At 29.4% G+C, this 13,000-nt stretch overlaps 1 protein-coding gene across 1 annotated transcript in view; it reads right to left on the bottom strand.

The window, feature by feature from the left end:
* Positions 1-13,000, bottom strand: part of LOC147802768 (uncharacterized) — a gene marked incomplete at its 3' end in the record, with an annotated part of 41,212 nt that overhangs the window by 2,020 nt on the left and 26,192 nt on the right. Inside the window, exons 6-11 of the mRNA XM_087152773.1 lie at positions 12,270-12,451; positions 10,886-11,110; positions 7,598-7,672; positions 7,202-7,285; positions 4,964-5,085; positions 126-162 (exon numbers count right to left, since the gene is read on the bottom strand). Coding sequence (XP_087008899.1) covers positions 126-162; positions 4,964-5,085; positions 7,202-7,285; positions 7,598-7,672; positions 10,886-11,110; positions 12,270-12,451 — 725 coding nt within the window. The remainder of the gene's footprint in view (positions 1-125; positions 163-4,963; positions 5,086-7,201; positions 7,286-7,597; positions 7,673-10,885; positions 11,111-12,269; positions 12,452-13,000) is intronic.

Consider the following 13,000-nt stretch of genomic DNA (forward strand, 5'->3'; position numbering starts at 1 on the left):
AATCCAAAGCATGCAACGTATTGTTATCTATAACCTTTTTTAATTATATACTTATTTCTATTTTACGTAATATTAGTAAATAATGAAATAATTATTTTAGGAATGTATGAAAAATCTAAACTTACGCAATGATGGAAGAAAGAATTCATTAAACTCGCTTTTCTGAAATAAAAACATAATCTTTATTTTCAACACAACATAGCAAACATTCGTTTAAAAATATTTTTAAAGTGAAAATTTATATTCAAATGATAGCTTGGTTTATGTACGACCATATTATGTCGAATGTTGTTGTATAATAATGCAGTACTAATAAGCTGCGCCCCTTATTCGTTGATGGTCTCCAACCCTCGAAGATTGCCATGCTAACTTATATGGTTTGCTTTACAAGCCATTCTCGTTTACTCATTTGACCTCATTGGTATTGAATGTATCATATTAAGAATTTAAATCAATTATCTAAATTGTTAAAAATAATTCCACTTTAAAAAAAATTAAAAATTTTAGTCAATAATAAGTTATTGAAATAAAAATAATAATATTAAATAAATGATCATTTTAAATACATTTTAAATAAATGCTTTTAAAGAGCAATTAATCACAAATTTGTTACAAAACGCAATTATGGATTTCAGAAACTTGAGCTATGACTGTAAAGCTGTCAAATAATTTAGCTATTAATGATGTTAAATTTATGCATGATATGTGAGGGGAAAAAATGCAGAAACTAACCATTATTTAAATAAAAAAAAAGAACCATTTCGTTCGACAAGAAAGCACCGCAAAGGTGGAAGTATGTTCTATCTCAAAACCTCCAGATAGATGGCAGCATCACTCAATCATGCAGCCACTTACAATTTTGACGTAGATCTGAAGGGGAGGGAAATTTTTTCCAGATGCCTGTACTCATGATATGACTCTGCGACAGACCACAGTACTATGTGGGTCTTTGAGGAATCGAGGATCGAACCCCGTACCCTCTGTACCGCCGTACGCTCTTCTAGCCACAGTCCTGAAAAGGGGTAAGAGAGGATTAAAAGGAAATAGAGTGCGCCTTGGATTAGGCACTGTACTTTGAAGCGTTATATAAAAAATCTTCCATTTTTCTATTATTTCTATCTCTATTTCTTATAATAGGAAAATGAGACTTTCAAGTAATTTTCCTTGTTTTCTGTAAGAGCATAAGAAAACTGAAATAAGAATGGTACCCAATTGTAATTTCTAATCTTAAAGGGATAAAAAGTAAGCATTTAATAATTACATAAACGGAGTTGCTTAGCAAGAAGCAAAATTTCTTACATGCCTTTAAAATAAAATGCACTTTAAAAATATAAATAATTTCCTTAATTTAGTGAGGGAATCTGTCGAAAGTTTTGGCCCTTTATTAATTTAAATTTTTACCATTTTCATTTTTATACATATCTCTATATTTATATTTTTCCCGCTAATCAAAATTAATTTGCATCATTTACAAAATGTTTCAGACTCAAAAACAGGAGGTTTTTTTAATTTTTTTTCTTGTGAATTATTTCAATTAATTATTGCATTTTTCGTAGTGTTTCTTAAAAATAAACAAACCTCCTCACATAGGGATTTAAGATCCGAAAATAAAAAAAATGGAAAATTCGAAAAATTCTATAAAAATCAAGGGATTTGTTGAAATCATATGATTCAATAGGCAGAAAGAGAGCTATGTCTATTCATAATAAGGTCAAGTTAGTGCAAATATTTTATAACGTTTATATATATATATATATATATATATATATATATATATATATATATATATATATATATATATATATATATATATATATATATATATATATATATATATATATATATATATATATATATATATGAAAACGATTTCTCAAAATGGCTTAAACGAATCGTAAAGTCTCCAGTTTCAAATCAAATTTAAGCTTAAAAGAGTTTTAAAAATAACCCTCTCCTACCGTAATACTTGGAACTTATAAGCTTCGTTCAGTTCATGCTGTAATATATTCAAGTCATGCTGTATGCTGTACTCAACAATTCTGGAAAATTTCTAGTTTGAATAAGTGGGGGAAAAAAGCAAAAATATGATTTCTCTTTATAAATCGGAAGAAATATGATTTCATTACTTTTGAAAGAAAACACGTCAAAAGTTTTCATAGAGGATGCATCGATGTGCAGAAAATAAGACTTTTAGTTTTATTTTCCACTGCATAATATACTATATCTAAGATGATATTAATCGTGCAAGAAGACACGAATTCTGGTAAAATTACCGTACTATATGGTAATGACATTTCTGGTTTAAAAAAAACATAATTCTGGTTTAAATAATCAATATGTATGGTATTTAAACAATTTATTTGGGGATTTTTCCTGTAATTCTGGTTTTCAAAATTCCTATTACTGCACATTTAGTGAAAAAATGCAAAACTGAAAAGTAAATTTAACCGACTAAAGGACTTTTATGCCATGCTGTAAGGTATCATGATAAAATGACCGAATTTCACTACAATTACCAAATTCTTACCTCGTATTACAAAACAGAAATTTATTGCTAATTTTACAGAAGTCATTACCGAAATCGGAAATGGCGAACAGAAAGGAAGATTGTTGTTGTTCATTTACGTCGCACTAGAGCTGCACAATGGGCTATTGGCGACGGTCTGGGAAGCATCCCTGAGGATGATCCGAAGACATGCCATCACAATTTTGATCCTTTGCAGAGGGGACGGCACCCCCGCTTCGGTAGCTCGACAACCTGCAAGCGAAGTCAAGCACTTTACGGTAGAACAGTTTAACGAGAACTAATACCGCACACCCTCGTTCCCTACTCAGACTGATCCAAGTGGTCACCCACCCGCACACTGACAGCAGCCAGTAATGCTTGACTTCTGTGATCTGCTGAGAACCGTGTCTTTACGATCAGTTCACTGCGGGACACAGGATGCGCAGAAGTGATGTGCGCATGCTAATGCTAAAGTATGGGAATCTACCACTCGTCTGTCTCTTACTTACCTCTTGCTTACTCAGTGTTATGCTAGATGTTTTGTCTTTTAATTAAATTTTTTGATTTGCTATATCTTTTCATTTATCAAATTTTTGATCGTTATTTCACTTTTAGGAGCTTGTAAAGTATCGAAAATGCAAAACGCTAACTAAATTAGAAATAAATTAAGCTTTTTATTGTAGGTTTGCAATAACACGGAAGTAAAAGGCTTACTTTCACGTATATAATATGAGTAAATTCCTTTTAGCGATTTTTTGGCCAAAGCAGTTTTTTACACATGGTTAGCAATAAGACCAAAATCCCCCGAATCGAAATAGAAAAATGACAGATAAAATGAAACAACTGAATCTGTTAGTAAAAGAGGTTTACAAGGAAAATCTGTTTTGCGTTTTTTTTTCCTGAAATAATAATATATTATTTCTTCATTTACAAGATCTGAAAAGCTAGAAAATTTTATCTCAAAAATAGTACTAATCATGGAAGCAAAATAGTTTCATTTTTCCTTAAAGTAACTTTAGTTCGTCACAATACATTTTTATCATTATCGAAAAAGCTGAGGAAATGATTTTGTAATCTTAATACAAATGTTACATTTCTTTAATGTATAAAGCACAAAATGGATATAGACTTCGTACTTTCTCAAATCTTTTTGCAAGATTTATAGCTTGATATTTCAAATCGTAACATGTGTTATCGAAACATGGTTCATAATCCATGGTTTCCTTTCTCTATGGTTTCCATAGTTGCATTTCTGTGCAACTGGATCATCATCGCATGCCTTTTTAGGCCTTTCTTCAAATTTGCTTAAGAAAAATGTGTTTATGCCTTAATCTCATTACAATTTCACGCGAGATTTTCGCAAGCACACCATTGACCATCCGTAGCAGATTAATCTGAAACAATTTATTACTATCTTTACTAAGTACTGTTTCTTCATAAGTGTCTTTTTGCACATGCGCATAGCTGCATTTTTAGCACACGTTGTTTACTAGACATCGTTTCATTCACCGAACGTTTGGGACACATCTCATAGATCATAATTGTTTCTTAAATTGCGGAAGGTTAAGAGAAATATAAGTTTGACCAGCTTTTAATCTAAGCAAACTCACAATCCTATATCAAAAAAGTTGGTAAAATTTAAAAGCAACGGTATAATTAAATTGATATCGTTAATATTGCTTACAAATTTATTACAATTAGAATCAGACTTGTACCATGAATTTCCCAGAATCCCTTCGTTTTCCAATTATCCCTCTTCCATTTATGTGATTTAGAACGATTTGTAAATTTAGATTTATTGTCATTCTGATATTCAACCAAGCGATAATCTGCCTTTGTCGTCTAAAGCTGGCTTTATCTGCCCTCTGACATTCTGACGTCACATCAAATTTCATTGTCCAATGTCATTTTGTGACGCCAAGCTGAACTGCACAAATCTATTTAGCCCACTTGCCCTTTGAAGGGCATTAATTTGTTAAAATATTTTGCATGCATCTAATACGAAACGGATTAGAAGCTTTAGAAAAAGTTGTTTTACTTATGTTTTTGAGAAAAAAAATTGCTATAGTTACAGTGACAGGGCTGTTTTTGTTTTCGAAAAAAAAGAAATTTGATCCAGTGACATAGTCACGGTATAAGAATGACTGTCATGAAACACAGTAACTGTTACCGTATTTTTTTTCAATATGGAAAAATTACATACCTAACTCCCACCACGACATTTTCTCATATTAGTCAATGTATTTCACTTTCAATTAGCTACTTTCACTATTCACTTTCAATTGCTAAAAATTGGTAAATAATCATTTAGATCCTTTATCGATATTCTATTAGCTTTTATTAATTCTAATTCTCAACAACTTTGTAATAACGTAACAGGATAAAAAACAATTATTTTAGCTCATACAACGAATTAATAATATATGCATTTTAGTTATAGACTTTTAAATTACTTACGGGAATAGAAACCTGCTTCCAAAGCCCCAGTAAGGGTTTGAAGAAGTTCACAAAACTTTTCGTTTGATGAATTACCATGGGACTCAAATCTTCATAATCCTGGCTCGGAATACCATTTACTCCTAAAAAACAAATACATTGAAGGACACCACGTTTTCCATATTTGTTCTATTTTTTGAAGAAATTTTATATTTAGTACACTTACAAAAAACAACACTTTAACATTATGTTGACCTTATTTAACACCTTATATAAAGAATTATAAAATAATAGAGAACCTTCTTCCTTTTGCTCACCATTCCCCAAAACGTATCCCTTCATGGCTCGCGTTTGCTAAACCGCCCGTTCTCCAGAAGCTGAAACCCAAAAGCCTAGTATTCTTGTTTAAATATTCTCGTACATAGTTCAAACAATGATGAACTAATAAATGTACGCCTTTGTTCAGACTGTGTAGTATTTTGTCAGTACTCTGGCGAACACACATATGTGACAAAATAGCCTAATATTCTCTTTTAAACAATATTCTCGTACATAGTTCAAACAATGGCCTACTAATAAATGTAAGCCTATTTTTAAACTTGTATAGTATTTTGACAGTACTCTGACAACAATATGCTTTCTAATATATTAACAAACATGGGAAATAGAAAAAGGGCGAAATCAGGAGAATGTTTATGCCCTATATTCTATTTCCCTATCTAAAAACATAGGAAAAAACCAGTTTTGCTAGGCGGTAAAGACTGCAGGTTTTACGACCTTTAACGGCGGAACCATCAGCTGGTTAAAGAAAAAATTAATTCACACTCTAATTAAAATAAATGTCGATATTTCTTTTTTATCTAAAAATATACGGGAGATATATTTTTAGAAAAAATATATATTTAGAAAAAATATATCTCCATATTTTTTCTAAAAAATATATAATTAAAAAAAACATAATCGTATTTTTTGTTTAAGAAAATTGAATTTCGATCGAGGAAACAAACTTATAGTATGCTCAATTATGATGTTAACATGCCATTTGTCACATTGTCACTGACACATAGTAATTAATATTTAAAATTAAGCATTAATATTTGCTTAAGTAATTAAATAAAAATTTACAATTTGACTCTGATAATTAACAATTACTAAGTATGATAACATATTTACATTTTTCCTCGTTAACGCTACGATTTGCATTTGAATTGAAATAGGTAACGACAGGAATTTTCATGTATATGTTTTATTTATTTGTTTAACTTTATCGAAGAAAGCGATAAAGTTTAAAAAAGTCTATTGTAATAGAAAAGCTATTATTTCTGCAAGTGTATTTTTATTAATTGATTTTCAAATACATAAAAAAATAATAATAATCCAATTTTACGCTTGTTTAAGTTTGGAAATTTCTTTTTTAATATTTTGTCAATTTAGTTCAATGGGAAGAAAAAAAATTATAACTTGATTAGACGACAACACCGTGACATGTCATTTTCATTTATTATACATGTTATTTTCATTTCATGTTCAATTTCATTTTATGAGTTATTTAAATTTTCCTTTTAATGCAATTATTTCTTTGTCGTTGCCACTTAAAACAGGCAAATTTAACGCTTTCTCCAGAATTATATTAAACTTTTAATCATATAGAGCATTTATACTAAACAAATGCTAATGACAGATATAATGAATGCTTGAAATCGTCTTCTTGCTGAACTAGTTGAAAAGTTAATAAAACTATGTATGAAAACTAAGTTAAATAAAGTATTACATTAACTACTTTATAAACGAGCAAAAAAGGTTTCGTCCGAGTCAAATGTCACCATTAATATACTTTTGGTAAACTTAGTTCAAAACTACTAAACGGAGAAATAAAAATTGTTTTTAATTCATTTTGTCCTAAGTTATAACTTTCTATTTGATGCATGACCATCTTAAGCCACTTGACTCTATCAAATGCTAATTTATTGAAGTGAAAACTAAAATATTTTAAGGTCAAGATAAAATTGTTTAGTTAGGATAAAATCTTATGAACTTAATTTTAAAAAAGAGCCGAAATAAAAACTTTAATTTCAATGTTAGTTTAAAAATTATAGCACTTTACTTGGTGCATAAACATTTTAACTCACTTGACTTTATCAGATACAAAATTTATTTTCATATGCTTTATTTTATAGCAATGATAAATTAATTATATAAGCTTAATGATATATACTTAATTCTTTAATTTCATTTTCAAGAAATGTGATATTGAAATACCTTGAATAGGAGCTGGCAGTTCATGAATAACTATCGGTCCGAGATCTTCAAAATCAAAGTTTTGTCTTAGGTTCACATTTGATACTAAAATCAAAATATATTTCAGTTATTTTTATTTTGAAACATCATAATATAAAATAACAATATTAGAAATATATTAAAAACAATATTAGAATATATATCGAAACAATATTAGAATATATATCGAAACAATATTAGAATATATATTGAAACAATATTAGAAATATATTGAAACAATAATAGAAATATAGTTATTATATTAATTAATACAGAATAATATTTATTTCTAAAATAAAATAAAGTAATAAGTAATAATACAGAATATTATAACATACAGTAAGGAAAAGAACCTTGGAAATAGATACATAAACAAACCTTGATGTTCCACTAATGGTTCCATGTCCTCATCATCATCATCATCCTCATCTTGTCTCAGACTAACTCCATTCCCTAAAAAATGATTCAAAATTGTAGAATTAAGTGCCGTTTGCATTTTTTACCCATAAAAAATATTCAATGCTTTTTTCTGAGTTTCAATTGTGACTGTTATAACGTTTTCTCTCGGTAAACGTTAAACGCTGATTTAACACTTTCACGTTCATGTATATATTTCTGCTCACTTAAAATGCATGAGTTGATTCAACTTCTCAAAAAAAGAGTGTTTTTTTTTCAAACTTGAGTAAAATAAACCACCGTTTGAGTAAAATATTTGTTTTGCGTTCAATCGAACTGGAATTCGGTACTTGCACTTCAAGAGGAAGAACATCGCACATACCCACACATGTGACCTATGACGTCAGCTCCAGCTCATCGCTTTTTACCTTTTTTATAACTGTCATTGAACAGTCGACCCGATTTTTGGGTTTACGATTACTAATGTTCAACTCCATAGCCTTGTAATTTTGAACCCAATCCAGGAGACAAGGGAACTTCTGGATCAAGTATTGGGAGAAATTTGCCTTCGTGGAGACTTTTTGATGGAACTAACCCGCATTTGCGTTACATGGAGAAGAAAACCGCGAGAACCTCCCACGGTTAGCCTGACGCAAGGGGACTCTAACTCATGATCCGTCTACCACTGAGGATACTTCACCACCGGGATCGAACCCCTGTTCACCTCGTTGGAAGTTAATCAAATAACCAGTTAATTAAATACAGCGTCTAATTGTACATCGAATTAGTTGATATATAAATATAATTCTTTCTCGTCTCCATCTTTTATTTAACATAGATTTATTATTTGTTTATTTATTTTATTGTAACCATGGTATATTGGTGCTTTATGTACGTGGCAACTTCGATGTATAATTAGTTTGTTTATGTTCTACTTGGCTTCTTGCCTTTGTTTTAAGTAAGAAACATATCTTGAAAGAATTGAAATACTTGTGAAAAAAATCTTTGTGTAAGAATATAGAATGCGTCACTTAAGAGAATTGATACTTGACAAGCTTGGCTTTCTCGATACAGAATTGAAGGAACAATTACCAATGTAAACAAATGCCAAGTTTCAACAACCAACCAGGATCTAGAAACTCACACTACGTCACTTGCTGGTATCTCATTGCAGATATTTAGGCGATACTTGTGCTATTTTTGCTCAAGCATGATTTGGTGAGTGGCAGCATTCCAGTTTATAGAGACTGTTAAAAGCAGATTCCATTTATTTGTTATTTATGTGTGAGCTATAAGCTAGAATTTGTATCGTTTTACTTTAAAAAAGAAAACGATATGTATTTCAGATTGCTATGACGATATGATAGAACAACTTGTCTAAATGAAAGTATGTTTTTCTTTATAAAATGGAGTTAAAAGTTTTGTTTTAATTAAGTGAAGATTTTGGATAGAGTCTCAAATCAGTGACAGTTGCCGTTCTTGCTTCGACTTTACGTTTTGTTGAATATCTAGTTTTTATTTGGGAATCTTTGAATTTTTGCAGTAAAGATAAATTAAAAAATCATCTTAAGTGATATTTCTGAAGAAGACGTTTTTTCACTTTTTGGTAAGTAAATACAACATTGTTTTGTTCCTGTTTTATAAAATACTATGATTTACAATACACTTTCAATTTCAATTGGCTGTGTATTCAGCGTGTTTAATATCCTAGTCATTTAAGTTCTTTTCAAAAAGAAATTATTAAAATTGAAAGTGTTAAATCTGGATGTTTGTGGAATATTAAGAAATTCCATTCGTTGCTAAATTCTTTGTCAAAGTATGTGGTTATTTATAAGATCAGTAAAGTGTTTTGAAATTTTCTTGAACTTCATATTAACTTTTTATTTTAATATAATGGATTCATATCAACGTCCCAATGTTTTTGGATGCATTAACGTACTTTGGAACAGCAAGTGTTTGAATAATTGGTTTCATTTGATACAATATTTTCTAATAAAAACTATTTTTTAAATTTTATACTGTTCATAGAGTCTATACATGCTGCTATTTACGCGGAATGCAGTTATCAAAGGACGATCTCGATTCTCTGCGAATCCTGTGCAAAACGTGAACACATAAAATGAACGTGACAACAGCCACTGTTAAATAAATTTTGAAAAGATTGAAAAAGGAAAAACAAGAAACTATTCAATTTCTACCTCAAACTCTGGTAACCAAGTTTTTCTTTAGCAGAGTTTAAAAAAATACTCGTTTTTTCCATTATATTTCTAAAAAGAGACTTTTAGATATTTCTATGTTTCGTAATTTACTTCCTGGGTTAACAGCTGGGTAAGTACTTCATAGGAACTTAATCCATGAGGTGATATAGGTGAGGTGAATTTTCTAAGAATTTAATATAAAAAAATGATAAACGATTTCGTATTTGAACTATTATAAATATCTTTATCTCATTGACTTTTTATTAAGTCGCACAGTCAGTAGAGTCCTTAGGATAATTGTTTTCAAGTACAGATGATTTTTCTTTAAAAATTCAGGTAGTCGTTCAGTGAGTTAGTATTAATAACTAGATAAAATGTTCTTTCACAAAATTACAGTAATTGCGTCATTTGCTAAGAGAATATTCGTTGTTTTAGAGGGAAAATATTGACTTTAAAGTGAAAAAACAACGATGTATGCAAGCAATCTCGAGGTTTGATGAGCGTAGCGAGCAGATGACGAAACCTCTCAGTTATAAAAAAAAAGTTTAATATAATTAAATATATTCTAAAATGCATGGGGCAACAAATTTAAAGCTGTTTAAATAAATGTTTTAATACATTCCGGGTTATAATACAATTTTATGAAAAGCTGTAGTTTTTAGTTATTTTTATTTATGAAATTTGGTTAAAATGTCATGAGCAATAGTGTGTTTTGAACTTAAAATAAATTTCTGTTAAGTATTTAGTCATTAATGTAAAACAGTATTGTAGGTATTGCAAATATAAAAACCTGCAGTTTTCTAAATAATAAGGCATAACTCAGGTAACTTTTTTTATATATTTTGAAAGAAAAATTAAAAACACATATAAGATTACTGAATCTAGTGTGAACATTTTATAAAAATTTTTACAGAAAAAATTCAATTTTTAATTCTCCGTAATTTAACATGATACTCATTATAAGCGATTTCCAGTAGATTCGCATGTGAAAATTTTTACACGCAATATGGGGTCTACATATAATCAAAATCATAGAAAACATAGAAATTTCGAATCTAAAAATAATGCTTACCATTCACTTCGCAATTGTAGAGTTTATTTATTTTTAAAATATCGATGTCACTAAATCCTCTTCTCTGTCCTATCTTTTTACCCTTTTTTAAAGGTACAATCGTTGGTTCACTGCGGTTTTTAGAAAAAACGTTAGCACCATAATGCATAACTGAATTGTAATCATAAATGGTGTTAAAAGTTTGGACATCATCCGAAGAGCGTTTTGTAAATTGACTCTTTTTACCTGAAAAAAAGAATATTCATTAACAGAAAATTGGGTGTTTTGTGAAGGCCACTCTTGTCTATTTCCATATTCTATAAACGGAGGAAAAAAGGGTTAAAACTAACAGAATTTGGTAAATTTTGCCATGGTTCTGTCTATTAATGATTGCCAGCATTCCATTAGCATTTTTCTCTTTTCACTGCAAATAATTTAATTTTAAACTTTTTTATTTCATTTTTAACTTTAAAATGAAACAAAAAAATCTTTAGGGAATCACCTATATGTTTCTAAACCAGATTTTCCTAACCGGTACTACGGGTACCAATTCAATTGTGCTTCGTGAAAATCACTTAAAAGAACGCAAAATAAATGCGATTTTTTATTTAATTTTTCATAGGATCTAAGCAAAAACAAAACATTTTAAGTAGCAATACGATGGTTCTAAAACTAGGATAATGCTCATCAATTGTATTTTAGAGAAATGATATGAAAATTCTACCCTCTTTGCCCAAAATGCCACCAACATCTGGCTTCAGCTGAACATATTTTAAGCTGCTTAGGACTTCTTCGAGAAGAAATTTACACTTCTCCTCGCCTTGTTTCCGACTTTTTACACGTCAACGGATTTATGGATCTGGTCTGACGCCATCAGATTTTAGGAGATAAGTAGCAACAACAACAGAAATTATATGTTTTTATTGTATAATGACAGTGAAACTCAAAACGGAACAAAATAAAAATTCACACATGAATGATTTTGGTTATTTTATTGACTCAAGGAAAAAACAGCTTCGATTATCTTATAAATACTTCTATTATTTTCTTAAGAAATTCTCTTAAAGAAAGTCATCTAATAGAAATTCTTCGAAAATATTGCAAAGGAAACTAAATCTAATGTTTCAAAGATAACATGCCAGAAATAGTTTTTGCAATTCTCCTTCTTAAAACTACGAGACCCAAAAATTTTATGATATTTCATATTAATATCATGTTGAAACATTTCTGAAATATTGTAATTTTGACCGCATTGACGTCATTCTAATCATTTATGGCATTCGGCAAATGGTAAAACTAATCCCTTCTCAACAGCAACACATATGTCCTTTAGTTTTAAGTCACGTTTCATGCCACCACCAACATTCTTTTAATAAACTTATATAAACATTAAAAAAACACTTGCCATCTTTTATATTTGCGTAGACTATCTTTACAAATTCATCTCTGTCTGGTCTGTTGTGCTCATGAATGAATCCTAACGCATGCATTAATTCGTGCAATAAAATTCCTTTTGAAAAACAACCGCTCGCCAAACTTACACTTTGGCTGCTTCCACCAGGAACTTTACCTAGCACAGCACCACACCTACAACAATTAACATAAATTTACAAACACAATGGCATGTCAAAAAGTAGATTTTTATTTGTTCTTGTTTGAAGTTTTTAAAAAAAAACTCTATTATTTATTAAATCTTGAACAAATAATGTGTGGTAATTAGAAAACATATGATAGCAGATGAAAACGTGCATATGTATGTATATATATATATATATATATATATATATATATATATATATATATATATATATATATATATATATATATATGGGCGATTCTCACGAAATATGACAATTCATTGTCCCTTGCTCCAAGATCTAATACTAAAAAAATTTATAAATTAAAAAATAAAAAATTAATAATGACTTTGCACTAGCATTGACTGTTTTGTATAGTTAAAAAATTTAATTGAACTTTAAAATGTCATTTTCCTGGCATGTCCCAAACAATGTCTCCAATAATAACTAGCTTCAAAACTTCCCATAAATTTTTTAATATCTTATTTTTCTTATCTCAACCTGTGTAAGCATTTCTAGAATATACGCAAAGGGTATTATTTACAAAAATTTCGTTTAA

Source organism: Parasteatoda tepidariorum, chromosome 10 (genome assembly GCF_982258835.1).
Source record: "Parasteatoda tepidariorum strain Cologne lab strain chromosome 10, Ptep-v5.0, whole genome shotgun sequence".
NCBI lineage: Eukaryota > Metazoa > Arthropoda > Arachnida > Araneae > Theridiidae > Parasteatoda > Parasteatoda tepidariorum.